This window comes from Rhinoderma darwinii, chromosome 7 (genome assembly GCF_050947455.1).
Source record: "Rhinoderma darwinii isolate aRhiDar2 chromosome 7, aRhiDar2.hap1, whole genome shotgun sequence".
NCBI classification, from domain to species: domain Eukaryota; kingdom Metazoa; phylum Chordata; class Amphibia; order Anura; family Rhinodermatidae; genus Rhinoderma; species Rhinoderma darwinii.
Genome location: NC_134693.1, coordinates 121,243,910 through 121,261,458, shown reverse-complemented (window position 1 = coordinate 121,261,458; position 17,549 = coordinate 121,243,910). Strand labels below are relative to the sequence as shown.

The window sequence follows — 17,549 nt, the reverse complement described above, 5'->3', positions numbered from 1 at the left end:
TTTTTATAGGGTCATTTTGGGGTACTTAGGATTTATTAATTAACTTTTTTGGTGGGGTAATAGGTAAAAAAACTGAAATGTCACCACACTTTTTTCGTGTCTTAAATTTACGCCGTTTGCCATGTGGTATAAATAAAATAAAAACTTTATTCAGCAGGTCGTTACAACTGCGGTGATACCAAATGTATCTAGTTTTTTTTATGCTTTAGTACTTTTACACAGTAAAAACACTTTTTTCTAAATTATTTGTTTTTGTGTCGCCATATTTTAAGAGTCATAACTTTTTTATTTTTCTGCTGACGGCTGTATGAGGGTTTTTTTTTTTGCGGAACGACTTGTAGTTTTTATTGGTACCATTTTGGAGTACAATTGACTTTTTATCAAGGCAGGATGGCATTGTTTTTTTTATTCTATTTCTTACGGCATTGTTTCGTTACGGATGTGGCGATACCAAATGTGTAACTTTTTACTTTTTTTCATAATAAAGTATTTTATAAGGGGAAAAAGTGGGTTTTTTTTTTTTTTTTTTTACTTGGCACATTATTTATTTCAAACTTTATTCTACTTTTTTTGGTCCCACTAGGGGACTTTACTGTGCAAAACTTCTGTAATTATTGCCTGTCAGTGTAAAACTGACAGGCACCTGTTAGGGCCGAACAGGCATTTACTAAAGGCTGACCTGGGGGCCTTTGTTAGGACCCCAGGCTGCCATAGAAACCATCGGCACACCCGCGATTGCAGTGTATTCATGTGCTTAGCTGGTGCTGTATATCACAGGTAGCCGCTTCGTTCCGGACCACCATTTAGTCTGACTCCCTGTAGCCTATAGCGTCTATTGTAGAACCCAGAGGTCAGTCTCTCAATGCAAGTCTATGAGACATATATCTAGGCTCTCATAGACTTGCATTGAGAGACTGACTTCCAGTCCGTATATCAGGCGCTGTAGGTTACAGGGAATCAAACTAAAGATCACGTGACCCAACGGAGCGGCTATCCGTGAAATACAGGTAAGCTGATACACATGACTACATTGCACTACATTACATTTTGAAAACCTACTGAATGCTACAGGATATGCACATTTTTTAATTGTTCATAATTATCCCGTTCTACTACCGGTAGGAAATGGCACCTGTGAATTAGGGGGTCAATAATGCCACAAAGGATTTCCGCAGCAAATAGCCTACATCTTGCACATGTCTACAGGTCACATTTTTTTGTGGTCTGCCTCTCAGTGCCATCACTTTGCATGTACTGTAATGTAATATTTTATAGGACAATACATCAATTTCATTAAATATGCAACAGGTGAAGTCCACACCTAATGTGATGTGTCCTTGTTACAACTAAGAGATGCTAAAATATTGATGGAATCATTTCCACCAGCAGCGGGTCATGTATTATGTTGGCACAGTATTCATCAAGAATAAATAAGTTCAGTTAATTGTAAAACTTCTGTACGCTTTCTTAATCTAAAATCATTTTATTTTTTCATATGTGCAGGGAAAACTAAAATATGAAACTATTTAAAGGGAACCTGTCACGCTGAACTTGCTGTCCAATCTGCGGTCAGCTTGTTATAGAGCAGGGGGAGCTGAGTAGATTAATATATAGGTTTGCGGGAAAATATTATGTATAACTTTAAATTACTGCTGACTCTGGGCTTAGGAGTCGAGTGGGCGGTCTAATTTAGTGATTAGTTATTTCTGCATGAGCACTCATACAGGAAAGGCTGTCAAATACTGAGTAGAACCGCCCACTGGACTCCTAAGCTCAGAGTTAGCAGTGATTTAAATCAATAAATAACAAGTTATTCTGAATCTTTTCCCACAAACTATATATCAGTCTTCTTTGGTGACGATACCACTCTTCGTAGCATGACTGGCCTCGCTGAACTCGATGTAATCGTGGTACTATTGCTACCGCTTGTACATAGACCACAGCGGGGCCGGTCATGTAACGAAGAGTCGTATCATCATCAAAGAAGACTGATATATAGTTTGTGGGAAAAGATTCAGAATAACTTGTTATTTATTGATTTAAATCACTGCTAACTCTGAGCTTAGGAGTCCAGTGGGCGGTTCTACTCAGTATTTGACAGCCTTTCCTGTATGAGTGCTCATGCAGAAATAACTAATCACTAAATTAGACCGCCCACTAATCTCAGAATCAGCGCCACGGAAGATCGGAATGTATATTAGTGAGTGTACGCACATACCTCAGTGAGTACACTGCTAATAATTTTTGGTCCATACATAACCCTTTTAATTTGAGATCGAAGATTGTATAGTAGAGTTTTAGCAGTTTAAAGGTTTAGCCTAGATTTTAGGCCAGGACTAGACTTGTTTAACGCTACATCTTGTAGACAGTCACCTCTTTAGATACAGATTAGTGCTCCTTCTTTAGTGTTTCATCATGCCGCAACTTTTTTAGAGAACTTATTCACAATACTACAAAATTCTGTAAACCTTAAATTAACTTTTCATTGAAAAGTAGGGAAAAAAAAACATGACAGCCGCTGTATTCTCTCTCTGTCTGACAAGATTGTGGTCTTTGACCACTTCTGCCGGGTGAAATCAAGTATGATGCGGTTATTGACATTCGGCATCAGGTATAAGCAGCCTAACCACCGAAAGCATGAATGGCGGTGGCAAAACCTGGTCACCAGGGCAGATTTTCTAGTCGCCTTGGTAATCTGGCAACCAGGTTTTATCCAGCCCTCGGCTTCGATAGTGGCGTTATTTAATATTGTATGGTACGATAACTAAATATACTTATAATAATACACAGTGCGCAATAATTGTAGAGATAGACAGTTCTACACCCTTTCAATTTTATCGTCAATGGAAAAAAATTTACTACAACTATCTAAAGATTTCTGTTGTGACTGTGCAAGACGATGTGACAATGCAGAGTATTGTTGGCTGCTTATTTCACTTCAGTATATTCTAATAACTATGGCCAGATTTCGCTGCTTGGTTGCAAAAAGTTTTTCTGGCTATCTATCTGAGCTTTAGATTTGGGGTTATACTGTAAGGCTATGTTCACACTGGGCGGATACGCTGCGTAAAGGTACACAGCGTATCTGCCCTGTTGCCCGCAGGGAGTTTCGGTTGAGCCAGCCTGGATGAAGATGCACAGAATTCTGGGTAAGTATAAGTATAAGATGTTTCTTTTCCTGAATTGCAATTTTTGTGGTGGAAACGCTGCGATTCCACGGCAAAAACCGCAACATCTGCTATTTGTTGCAGGTTATACCTCCCACTGAATTCAATGAGGAAAACCTTCAACAAAAAAGCAGCGATTACGCAAATACAATTGACATGCTGCAGATTACAAAAATGCAACGCAGGTCAATTTCTGAGCGTTTTTCCGCTTATCATTTACGCAGCGTGTGGATGAGGCTTATCCACTCTGTTGCTACAGTATTATGCGGCGGATTTTCCACAACTTAATCTGCAGTATTTACTTGTGAACTTATCCTCGTTGAATAGTGACTTTGGTCTATCAGAGGTTCCCTTCATGAATGTTATGATCTATTCCTGTAAAATTCAGGTCTTGAAGTGTTGCCTGTAGGAATGTGTCAACACTTAAAGTCCCAAAGTTTAAAAAGTGACTAGCTGGTCTGATGCTGATGGTCCATCCCCATGGTTATTTTCTTAGGGATTTCCCCATCACAGTTGCGGATCATGCTGATTAAAGTGACATTTGGAAACAGTACGTGGACTGGGAGATGCTGTTTATGTTAGTGCGGCTTCCAGTCCTTCAAACAAGAGATCAGTGTCTGAGCTCGGACAATCAGAAATTCCACGCGTCGTGGATGTGCTGAGGGCACTGAAATCCAATCTCGGGAAAGCCCTAAAGTATACGCTGCTTCACCAGCTGAAACACAAGGTGGAGGAGTTTCAATCAAGCTGCAGATGGAACCAATAAGATACTCCGGAACGTATTGGGTAGCAGGGTTGTACTTTGGCACCAGAATGAAGTTAAATATTCTCTTTTCTAGCTGTAAGAGAGCATTACTCTGAATTAGTGACATAATTTGAGTCGTATACCTTTTTCAGTGTACTCTCTGAGGGAGTGGTATACATAGAAGATAGCCACCCCCCCCCAATTGCCATGTTGAATTTTGCTACCCAGGCCAGAGAGGTCTGGTGTTTGTTTCCCCCTCTATGCCCTTTTCCTTAGGCTTTATTCAGACGGCCGTGTTCAGTCCGTGATCTACAGACCGCGTATCGGTACTTCCTGAACCGACCACAGTTCAGGGAGCCGGACTCCTAGCATCATAATTATCTATGATGCTAGGAGTCCCTGCCTCCCTGCAGGAGTACTGTCCCGTACTGAAAACATGGTTAGAGTACAGGACAGTATTCCTGCGGGGAGGCAGGGACTCCTAACATCATAGTTCAGTTTGATACTAGAAGCCGAGCTCCGTGAACTGTGGTCGGTCCGGGAAATACGGCCGACACACGGTCCGTATATCATGGCCATCTGAATAAGACCTTACACTTGGACCTTTCACCCTTGTCTGCTAACAATGTAGTTCCTCTAGCGATGGGTGCCCTTTATAGGCTCTTATCGCCCAGTAACAAAGGGGAGGGGATCAACCAGAGCTAGGCTCCTCTCGCCCATAGTTGCTGCATGACTTGCTTCTATGTATGTTTGCCCTTTCTTTTTTGTTTTTAACATATTGCAAGCATGTCATTTTAATCATAAACTATACTTTTGTCCATCCAGAGACTACTGCATAAGCAATAGAATAAGGTAGGTCTTACTACTGCAAAGAGCCCTTTTACATTGTAACACCAAAATGTATGTTTTATATCATACCGATGGTTATAACAAGTTGGTAGCTTCAACTGCTTTATAGTGAATAATCTATAACCTTCATATCTATTAAATGTTTTTGGTCAACCACTGTGCATTGTTCTTGCATCCAGTGTAAGTAGAGCGTATCTGCTTCAAAGTGGCTACAACCATTGCCTGCAATGTGCCCGTCCTCTGCTGGTGGTATAATTCACTCTTAGTGACGTTTGCTGTTTCAACCACATGCAACTTTTTGGATTTCTTGAGTCACAGTTGAAGTCGAAAAACATGTGGACTGTTGTGATTATGCAAGATGCCCCTGACCAAAACATGGTGCTGCCGACGTTGCTGTGTAGTCTAGGCCAAAGGACCTATATGTTATTTTGTTATCTTGATGGAAAAGTCAGCAATTCAGTTACTGGCTTTCAGACCAACCAACCCATTGCGATCACTTACATTTGTAAGACTTTATTAGACACTGTTTAAGAAGGTGTTGCTTTTAGATCAGTACTAAATTTGAAAACCAGACAAAGTTTACCCACATCTGTGCATCCGCAATATACTTCATTAATGTCTCAAGAGCCCTTCTTGTCCTGGATACATCTTCTGCACTTCCTCATTTGATTTTGGATTCAACTGGAGTGCTCCTCGCTTTATGGCATCTGTTGACTTGAAATAAGTAAGGTTTCGGTCACAAGGAGTGTTACAACTGAATATGGAAACAGAGGTTGCAAGTATATATTATCCAGGGGCGGACATACTATTAGTGCAACCTGTAGGCCCAGTAGGTAGGGGTCCCACTGTCACCTTAAAAGCAGCTCTTTACAAAGAATTTCTCGAAATACATGACTGCGGGGTATTCTTTGAGGAGCTGATGGGGAGTAAGGGGTCTAACATACTGTTCTTGCACAGGGGCCGTCTACTGTCTATGTCCGCCACTATTATAGAAATAGGGCTAATGGACACATCCGTATTACTGCACCGTACAAGCTCCGAGTTTGGAGCCATAATACGACACCCATGTGACCTGACTGCAACTCCGTATGCCACCAATTTCATATAGAATGCAACAGTTAAAGGTCATTTCTTTTAAGGAGAATATCTCCCGAATACACTGCTGGATAGTTACACCATATTGTGGCACATGAATCGCCTATGGCTCCTTGCTGTGTGGCCGTATGGACCTTGTGTGTCGCTGTACAAACACTAATTTGCATAGTTCTGCCATGTGCATGATGCCTTGGTGATATAACTAAACTCCGCTTGAAAGTTTAGACCAAATCAGATGACTTGTAGTTTGAAACTCATTGAGATTCATTGGTCGAAAAGTAATAGCAGAAACGTAAACTGCTTTGTATATAAATAACATTAGCAATGTCTACTTTTAACAAGCTCTTCATATTAACACCATTGACTAGTGTTAGAAATAGCTTTTGGTTCTGTGATCAAGATAATTTTTTGAAAAATAAGATAATGACATCAATAGGAAAACTGCAGTGCCGTGCTGTTATTAAGACGTAGCTTGCTACCTTGGCAATGGTGAACATTAATAATTGACGACGCTTCCAGCATTAATTCATGCATTGGCTGTAACACAAGACAGTGACTGCTGCAGAATCCTGTACCTGTAGACTCTAAGATACGCTATAACAAATTAACTTCCAGCCTAGTTTTTTTTTTGTAATTTTGTGTTTAGTTTATTTTATGATCCATTAATAGAATTAAAGTATGAGTCGCCAGGCTTATTTCTATCGTGTTCCTCCGCAGGAGTTGCACAGACGGAATCAACTCCAGTCCGAATCGGCCAAGACCAAAGCTCTGCAGACCGTCATCGAGATGAAGGTAATTCTTGTCCTAGATACTGTGCTGTACTGGAAATTATCACATTCTCCTACACACACTGCTGTATATTAAGTGATAACATATTTTTCAGTAACCTATAGTACATTAAGTTATCACTTTGCTTTTATTCCTTACTGAACATAAATGATCACCTCATACATATCTTTATTGGTTTCATTTTTAGTTACCATATGCATGAATAACAGATCATATCACACCATGGTGTATTTATAATCATTTTTTTCCCCCTATAACATATATCATCAATCCATCGTCACCTAATGTCTTCTTTCGGATTGCTTCCATGTGTAAATAGGGTTTTGTATAACCCCGTTTATTTGCACAGTTATATAAATTGTTGCATGTTCTTGGTGAACCGAAAATCTGCGACAATCAGAAAGCGGAAAAATTCAGTAGCAAAGTTACATAATGTTGTTTATATTCATTTGTCCCATCTACCCTAAGGTTTTAGACACTAACATTGATCATGGACTTGAAACGATCATATTCCCTGAATATTGCATATCAAACAACTACTTTCTTTGTATTTTTTATATTAAAACACCAATTGTATATGAATCAATATAGCAATAGGGGCATTTAAAAACAATGTAACTCCAATTGTTCCTTTCTTCTTTTTTTTTTTTTTTTTTTAAATCTAATCATTCTGATAAAAGCAAACCCCTCGGATCCCCTCTCCCCACCCACTCCTATTGCCATTTACAGGTACATGTAAAAATGAACAGAAGAAATATATAGTGTACTTCTGTTATAATATAGGAATACATTGTCAAGTCTTAGGCACATCCACACGCATCCTGAATACCAGAGCAAGAAAAGCATTTTCATATAAGAAAAATCAGTAGTAAGCGCCTATTAGCAAAGATTGGCGGACAGAACGATGTGTGACCGAATGATCTTGCTCACATAGGTTAGTATCAATTTAGGCCGTAACCCCAAAGAATTAGGCATAACTCTGTCTAGCAGAAGTGCCCCTAAGGCCAGTCCTGGAGTCCCAAACCATAGTGTCCAATTTAGAAAAAGCCCTTTTTTTTTAAGGTACATTGCTAAAGTATTAATCTTAGCGACATTCCCATTCCAATGTAAAGCGATACGTTTTCATGCAGTGTACAATAAACGATTCACAGCAAGTATCCAATGCCAACATACTTTTGCGTCAATAGTCAGTACTGCAGAGTAAGAAGTATGGATGATCCCAAGGAAGTTGGACTTGTACCTGTGTAAGTGGGAGCAAGTGTCAGTAAATTATATTCCTCCTGCAGATGCTGAAAGAACTTAAAGAGGCTCTGTCACCAGATTTTGCAACCCCTATCCGCTATTGCAGCAGATAGGCGCTGCAATGTAGATTACAGTAACGTTTTTATTTTTAAAAAACTAGCATTTTTGGCCAAGTTATGACCATTTTTGTATTTATGCAAATGAGGCTTGCAAAAGTCCAAGTGGGCGTGTTTAAAGTAAAAGTCCAACTGGGCGTGTATTATGTGCGTACATCGGGGCGTTTTTACTACTTTTACTAGCTGGGCGTTCTGACGAGAAGTATCATCCACTTCTCTTCAGAACTCTTCAGCGTTTGCAGGTAAGTAGCTACATCGACTTCCCTGCAAACGCCGATGCTGCTGCAGAATCAACTGTAGCCTCTGGTGCCGATGTGTCCTCGCTCGTCCGACACGATGCAGGACCTGTGAGTGACGTCACAGCGTGATCTCTCGAGAACACGCTCTGTGTCTGCACTGCCAGAAGCTGGGCGTTCTGAAGAGAAGTGGATGATACTTCTCGTCAGAACGCCCAGCTAGTAAAAGTAGTAAAAACGCCCCGATGTAACACACATAATACACGCCCAGTTGGACTTTTACTTTAAACACGCCCACTTGGACTTTTGCAAGCCTCATTTGCATAAATACAAAAATGGTCATAAATTGGCCAAAAATGCTCGTTTTTTAAAAATAAAAACGTTACTGTAATCTACATTGAAGCGCCTATCTGCTGCAATAGCAGATAGGGGTTGCAAAATCTGGTGACAGAGCCTCTTTAAATAGACACTAAAGGTCCTTTTACACGGGACAATTATTGGGCGTAAAGCGTTCCTGATCATTGCTATTTGAAAATAGGGCAACGATTAGCCGATGAACGGGCAAACGCTCATTCATTGGCTGATTGTATCATGTATGCAGCCTAAAATATTATCATTGTTGGCAGCAGATCTCGCTGTCTAAATAGGGAAATGTGCTGCCGACCTGATAGAAATGTATGGGGACGAGCGATCGTAGTAATGAGCGCTCGTCCCCATACATAGCTCCTTGTTAAAGAAGCAAACGAGCGCCGATCAACAAGCTGTCTCATTGATCGGCGCTCATTTACACGGCCCATATCGGGCTGTGTAAAAGGAGCCTTACTTTTTAAACAATTTATGCTAATCTAGTAGAATACCTGATATAGATCAAATTTGTAATTTACTTACTGTTCAAATGTAGTTGTTTTTGTCTATGCAAATACTGTGTGAAGTTACTGCCACTGGGTGCCTCCCTTCCTGTAATCTGCTGTTAACCTCCTGTTGTCAAGCTATATTGGCCTCATAGTACTTCTTAATCTGGTTAACCAATCTGGTTAACCGCCTCTTTTTTTGGGTCGGTAAAGGATAGTACGAGATATATGCATGGGCTTATCTCGGGCTAATATGTGGAAAAAATTAGATGGGACTGAAGGGATTCAAAGAAGTAAAGAACCAGGTAAATGGACCATTAGACCACCGACAAAGGTAGTCTCCAAAGACATGTAGGTGGCAGAGGTGGTAATGGGAGTATAATGTCGATAAATTGCTAGATATCTAAACCCCTAAGTATTTTAAGGCAACTGGAGCCCAACAGAAAAAAGGTAGCATGGGATCGTTTTAGGGAAAGCCTTACTGAGATATTTATTTTAAAATTGGGCAACTGGTGAAACACATTAAGTTCAGTCAAGAGGTTTGAAAGGAAAACGGTTAAGGAGTTTTAAAAGAAAGTCATCGGGATATGCCACGATTTTTAATCCCGAGACCGGGTAGGTCCACACTCTGCAGAAAGAGCTCCAGAGTGAGGACGAAGATGAAAGGGGGGAGAAAACATCCCTGGGTGCCATATCATGTTTTGTGGGGTGGAAACAGGAGCCCATTAGCCTTGGTTGATGCTGTAGGAGCACTGTAAAGGGGGTATATCCAGGAACGCATCACAGGGTCTGGACTTACAGTACTGTATGTACAGCAAAACAGAGAAGAGGGAAGGCCAGCCGACCCAGCCAACTGCCTTCTCGGCTATTTGGTTTCATTATCTAATGTGCAGAATTTCTTTTAAAAGGGTTGTGCCAAAATTGACATTTATCACCTATCTGCATGGTAGCTGATAAATGTATGATCACTGCTGGGACCCCAATCACTGGAACGAAGGTCCTGACTGCACGACTCCAATGAGGAGGAGTTTGAATGGAGCGACGGTGAAACATGCAAGCTGATGCTCCATTTAAAGCCTATAGGACTGATGGAGATAGCCGAGTGCAGCATTTGGCTATCTCCGGCAGTCCCATTGATTTTGAATGGAGCCGCAGCTTCAGGGTTGCCTATCTCAACCTCAGTAATTTTTGGACTACTGAGCTAAAAATCACAGACAGAGCCAAATTTTTACAGACACATTACAAAATCATTGCCTGTGCAGTGTTCTAGGAGTCGCTCAACAATCACAGCACCACTTGTAGTTTTCCCACACTTAGTCACCACTCCATGGCCAATCCACAGCCCCGCTGTAGGTAGTGTCACAGTGCCCTCAGTAGATCGTGCCACAGTGCCCTCAGTAGATCGTGCCACAGTGCCCTCAGTAGATCGTGCCACAGTGCCCTCAGTAGATCGTGCCACAGTGCCCTCAGTAGATCGTGCCACAGTGCCCTCAGTAGATCGTGCCACAGTGCCCTCAGTAGATCGTGCCATAGTGCCCTCAGTAGATCGTGCCACAGTGCCCTCTGTAGATAGCGCCACACCCACCCACCTGTGGAAAGCGCCAGGGGCTCAGGGCTCTGGCTGGGGATTCCACTCCTGCAGGAGCCCTGACGTCACTGTCAATATATGGATAGTGATACCAGGAGCGAAGTTCCTGGCCAGAGCGTCTGCAACACTCTGGCTGGGGATTCCGCTCCAGGAGGAGAGAATAGCTGTTTCCTGCTCTGTCATAGTTCATTTGTATCTGCGTCCTGAGGATGCAGATACAATTGAATATGGTAATTGCCGGGAGACGTCCGGGACAGTAATTTGCCAGCTCAGGCTCTGTAAATTTGCGACAGTCCCCGCAAATTCGGTAACTGTTGGCAACTATGTGGCAGCGGTCTGAGTGATGAGGTCAGTGCCGTTCCGGGAGTGGACCAGTTCAGTCACCTGACCTCACTTAACTGACATGTACATTTTGGTTCATGCGCAGTGCAATGTTTTAGCAGATGAGGGATAAATCCCGGATGGTGATAAATCCCGGACTGTCCGAAAATTTATGGACAGTTGCCAACCTTGCGCAGTGCGCGTGCTCGACTGCCACTCCATGCAAATTTCTCCTCACTTGGCCGTACAGTCACCAATTAGGACTCATGCACATGGCCGTATTATGTCTATGTACAACCTTCGAGTTGTACAAAACTATAGTAGGGCACTCAGAGTTCTCTGGGGCCCTACTGAACATCTGTACGTCTACGATTTCATTCAACAGCATATAGAGGTTTTTTTGTCTAATTTGACATTAAAAAAAATGTGGAATGCTGTAATAGAAGGCTAGTCCCCTAGAATAACCCCATATAACAGTGCCACAGGGAGCACCATACGTCATCACATGGCGTTCCTTCAAATACCATAAAATCGTCAATATGATAATGTCAGAGGTGTATAAAGCTGCGTAGAAAAGCCATGGTTATGTGGGGTCTGTCCATTGTTTTTATGTTGTTTGTTTTTTTGCTATTGTTTTTATACCTTACAAATAGACAGAGCTTTCCTTTTTTTCCTAGAATGCCGTACAAGAGGTGCCCTGTCTTTTCTAATTCTTTATTATTTCCGTTCCAGTGAAGCATCACTTCTATACTAGGACAGCTTTTGCAATACGCATTTCATTCTCTGCAGACACTTTAAATATATATATGATTACATGTCTATATGATTCTAGCTCATTAGAGCATAGAATTTCAATTTAGCACGGGTCATAAAACTGGTAAATTTCTTCACTTTCTTTAATCCATTCTAACCAGATACAAAATGAATATTATTATAATGATAACATGTACTTAAAGGTGTGGTATAAGATTACAAAAAACATGGCTACTTTCTTCCTGAACAAGCGCAACTCTTGGGCTGTGTCCGGTATTGCGACTGAATCAAATCCAAACGAATGAATGAGCTGCAATACCAGACTTTTGAGAATATTCGGAGCTAGTTTTTCATAATGGGTTTTTCAGGGTTTACATTTCAGTAGAAACAATGTTTTAGGACCCAGTCTGATACAACAAAAACTTGCCATATTAAATGTCTATTTTAGTAAACACTTGCATTCCCAGTTAAATAACAATTCTGGAACATCTTTTAGGAGAACTGTGCAATGAAGTGTTAAGGTGATATTACACGGTCCGACATGGGCCGTGTAAACGAGCGCTGATCAATGAGACAGCTCGTTGATCGGCGCTCTTTAGCTCCTTTCACAAGAAGCTATTATGGGGACGAGCAATTGTTACTCTGATCGCTCGTCCCCATACATTTCTATCATGTTGGCGGCACGTCTCCCTGTTTACACAGGGAGATGTGCTTCCGGCAACGATAATAGTTTTGGCATTTAAAACGATACGATCAGCTGATGAACGAGTGTTTGCTTGTTCATTTGCTGATCATTGCCCTGTTTACACTGTTTGCCCGATAATTGGCCGGTGTAAAAGGGCCTTTAATGTTTTATTCTTCCTGGAAATGTATGAATAAATTGACAAGTAAGCATTACCATTCCCTTTGTCAATAAGGGTGTGTCCCAACTCTACAACCCTATTTGGACAGAGTGAGACTGTGTAGGGACACACCCTACTGACAAGGGAATGGTAACACCCAGTTGTCAATTTATTCATACATTTCCAAGAGGAATAAAAGAGGAACAACACAATGCAGAGGTCTAAGAAAAGATTTTCCAGAATAGTTACTTTAGAGGGAATTCATGGCTTCACTACAGCAAATCTGTCAGTTGACCTCCTCCAAGTGAAACTCCACCTATGAAGCTATTACTGTAATAACATTTATATTAGGAAGTTGAATTACGAGTTGTTCCCTAATATTCAGCAATTACCTGAATTGCCCTTTAATCTAATTCTCTGTAGCCTTCCTCCGAGCGCTATCAGCAAAAATACAAGCACTGCTTACCTAACAAGTATTGTGCGATCAGAGAAAGCGGAGATGCTGTCGCAATGTGCATATGGCTCTGTTTTGTGGATTGCTCCCAATGGTAAAAAGGGTGACTTTGATATAAGACTGTATCAGGGAGTAACTCATAATTAAATTCCTTAATACATTAGTTAAAGTAACTCCGAAGGTGCAGCTACACTTTAGCAAATTGCCGTCTATAAGGCTGTGAAGAAGCGCTTGCTGCTCTGCAGTCTTTACTTGGCTACAGCATGTGTTTCATAGCCTACGTACTCTTGTCATTAATGTCTTAAATGGTGGATGCCTCCAGTAAATCAGGTTTGTTTTTGGATTGAACTTTACCTCCTAAAAGCCAGTTTAATTATGTGGAAAGGCAGCCATTAAGAAAAAGCATTATGTTCAAAAGATTGTCCAGGTAAATTATCCTGAAATGCTTTTAGTGAAATGACACAACACTAGGGGGCATCTAATGAATCATAAGATGATGGGGTGTATAGATGTTGCATAATAATTCTTAAAATATTTAAAAAAAATCTAAAACTTAGATGTAAAAAAGGAGGACAAGCTCAAAAAAAGAACAGAGCTTCATAGCGTCAAGTAAAAAACATGTTACAAACCATAGAGTCAAAGCTTACCTTGTGCAGTTGTGTTATTGTGTAGGCACAACACTATTACAGGAGTAGTGTAGATAAGAAGGTGCAGCCGATGTCGAACTCCCCAATCCCAGAGTGCAGGCTAGCTGAGGTCCAGTCTTGGGATTTAGCAGAACAAACTGACATTTATAAAATATTCACGCTATGGAGATAAAAGTAAAAACAAAGCGCACATCGTGCCTGAATCTGTTTAGGAGTGGAGGAAAAAGAAAAGGGGTCAAATATACTGACCTGGTGATGTTATGCTAGGAGCACAACATCCCAAAAGGTGTAATCAAAGGTGCCCTTATCAGAGCCGGTTGCAGCCACAGTTCCCGATCCGGAGATTTGGAGTACACAAAATCCGCTGAACTAATCCAGTAAAAGGAAAAAAGGTCGGAGAAATCCAAGGGCGCAGCCGTATAAGGATGAGATACTTTAATTGTACATGAAACAACAACAACAAAAGACGGTGTTTCGAAGCCGTACCGGCCTCTTCGTCAGGTCAGAGTACAAATGATTATTCAGAGAAGATTCACTGCTTATATAACCCAGAGAAACCGGATAACTACCGGGTCAGGTTAAAGGTCAAAGGTCAGAGCAGGGGGGCGGGTTACGGCAAAACACTGTGATCACAATAAACATACAAAAAGATTTAAAATACATAAAAATACAGAGGATGTGTTAAAAAATATGACCACAATTTAAGTTAATCATGTTTTTAGATATATATACAGTGTCTTCAGACACGGGATGTGATCCTCTAAGTGAGCTATTTTATAGGAATATCTTTCCTTATGATTTTCTTCTATGTTTCAGTTAGCGTAAATATGGAGTATCTTATTAATATCTTTTTGAATGGTCTTTTTCTTATGTTCTTTTGGACCAACTAGTGTCTTTTAGGTATAACTAATTTATTATTTTTTAACACATCCTCTGTATTTTTATGTATTTTAAATCTTTTTGTATGTTTATTGTGATCACAGTGATTTGCCGTAACCCGCCCCCCTGCTCTGACCTTTGACCTTTAACCTGACCCGGTAGTTATCCGGTTTCTCTGGGTTATATAAGCAGTGAATCTTCTCTGAATAATCATTTGTACTCTGACCTGACGAAGAGGCCGGTACGGCTTCGAAACACAGTCTTTTGTTGTTGTTTCATGTACAATTAAAGTATCTCATCCTTATACGGCTGCGCCCTTGGATTTCTCCGACCTTTTTTCCTTTTACTGGATTTATAAAATATTGTAACATGACTCATTATGATATAGCAAATCTGTGGGTTTTCCATTGGACTGGAGTTCCAACGATGTATAAAATAAATAGATCAGTTACAAATGCAACTCTGCTACATCTGTATATATACAATGGATAGCTGAGGTCCAATCTTGGGCTTCCAAAGAACAAACTGACATATACAAGGCACGATATTCAATGGAAAAAAAATCCAATATTTATTAAATACTTCTATAGTCCTAATGTGCAGCAACACGTTTTGGGTGTCCAGGAACCCAGATAATTAGGTTACACACATCAGGGCAGATTTACTATTCAAATTGAGACAGAATTCTGGTGCACATGCCGTGCGCCACATTTATTAACTGTTTAACGCGTTTGTTGGCGTCTTCTCCATAAGGGAGCGTAGCTTATAGGAAAAAGGGCTCAGTGTAACCGGAAGGAGTGTAGCTTAAAATATGCCACATTGCACTAAAATTTTGGTACAAAAAAGGTTCTAATGTAAGCCAACCAAGAAGTGGCATAAAGTTAGTCAAAAGTCTAGTTTTAAGCTGTTTAAATTTAAGACCGTATTGATAAATCTGCCCTATTGTTTTTTGGGGAAATTATGTAAAAAAAAACTGAAAACTATTTTCCCTTACAGAGATTCTGCCTTTCTACAACTAACATGCGGTGGTGCATAAACTGCCACTGAGTGCGCCCTCCACCAATAGTAATTGGGTAATTTAAGGTGTTGTCTCTCTTTACAACCCCTTTCCATATGCCTTAATAGGGCATATGTACCTTATAGAGAAGGGTCCCCTGCTTTGGTATCCTCTCTATGTATGAGTCAGAGTTCTGACCGGGCTGACTTATCCATAAATCACATGGATGATCATTCATTTAAATGGCCGCTAAGTAATGCCATATACCCCCCTCAATTAGACAGTTATGGCAGCCCTGACTCTACCATATACTACATGGATGTCAATTCATTTGACTGGCCCCCATGTAACGCAGCATTTCCCCTGCAGCCAGAATGTATGCGTGACTGCAAGTTCCCAGGGCGTTGCTAGGGGTTTCAGCTGATCGGGTCAGCTTAATTTAAATGTCATATTGTCATGGTGAGACAACCCTTTTAATTCTAAAATTCTGTGAGGTGGGTGCAGAGCATTTTGAGAACTATGGCAGCCTGTAATGAGCAACCTTTTTTTTTTTTATTCGAGAAAATTTACTTTTATGATATTTCAGCATAAAATTATATGATCTTGTCCCCATTTACTACTACTTTACATACATAGCACCCAAAACATATTATCAGCCTGTATGTCCTGCAAACTTTAGCCATATTGTTTTAAGTCCATGCTTGAGTTTCATTACAGAGATTCCATAACTGCATCGCTAATGAATAGTTATTTTGATTTCATGTCATAATCATTCCCCTGTCTTTTACCTCGAATTGCTGCTGTCCCGTTCATAGCTACTGTAATTTAGCTTATGGTGTTTTTGATTCCGTGCCAAGAGTCCTTCATAGTTATGATTATGAGGTAAAACCGGTGACTTCAATGTGCTGTAACTGGAGAATCGAACTGAATATGAATCTGTGGTTTTACCTTACTCCTTGTAGAGATCTCCGTCTTTGTGCTTTGATCCAGATTTTATTTGGCAGGTAAGTTGAAAGGTTTGTGTGTGCGTTTGTTTTTTCTTATATTGCTCGAGTGTGTGTGATGAATTGATTTCTCTGTGTGGACCTATTCAGTCTACCATCTGTACATATTATTAGGAGAAAATAAACATGTTCTGGTTGTCTATAGACAAAATCATTGTTTCTTTAGACACCATGAACTCAGGATCCTACCCCTAATTTCAAACCCCACATTCCCAAGTAGTTTTTCAATAAGGGAAAAATCAATGGCTCTTGAAAAAGTTCAATCACACATGAAATTCAGAGGCACTAAGTTATGTTGGCTTGCAGTTGTCAATGAATGTCATGTATGAAAACCAGTGCGAGAGAAACAATGATATTTCGCATCAAAACTGTAGTTAAAGCTGCTTGGTGCAGTGTAAACCCAATCACCCAACTATGTCAACACTTCCTCTAAATTAGTAATAGTCAACCCGCCACTAATGGGGGTCTTAATGTCCTTTAATCCATCTGAAAGCCATACATTAAAGGGAGTCTGTCATCACATTTTCACCTCCCAAACTACTAATACCGCTATATATAGGGAAGGATGATAGTTTTTAAAACAAAACTATGTTGTCCAAGTCAGCCCATAGTGAACCATAAAAAAGTGCTTATATTCCTGGGGGGAAACGCATGCAACGGTTTACTGAAGAGTCCTGCAATCCAGGAAGTGTCCTGAATTCTAAGCAGAAACCACGTAGACTGCAGGACACTTCCTGGATTGAAGGACTCTTCGGTGCTCATTTGCATACAATGCGGGAGGAATAAAAGCACTTTTTATGGTTCACAATGGGCTGACTTGGGCACCATTGGGCAAACATTCCCTATATAGCGGTATTAGGGTTTGGTAAGAAAAAATGTGATGACGGACTCCCTTTAAGTTCCTGTGTCTTCAGTACTAACAGGGAACACGAGACCCCCTGTTCTCCTGATTGGTGGGGGTCCCTCTTGATCAT

The 17,549-nt window shown here is 40.6% G+C and overlaps 1 protein-coding gene across 6 annotated transcripts in view; it reads left to right on the top strand.

The window, feature by feature from the left end:
* The window catches only part of ERC2 (ELKS/RAB6-interacting/CAST family member 2), a 670,240-nt gene that overhangs the window by 145,591 nt on the left and 507,100 nt on the right, over positions 1-17,549 (top strand). For all 6 annotated transcript variants that reach the window (XM_075833908.1, XM_075833906.1, XM_075833904.1 and 3 more), the window contains one exon: positions 6,574-6,648. In XM_075833908.1, the coding sequence (XP_075690023.1) occupies positions 6,574-6,648 (75 nt within the window). The remainder of the gene's footprint in view (positions 1-6,573; positions 6,649-17,549) is intronic.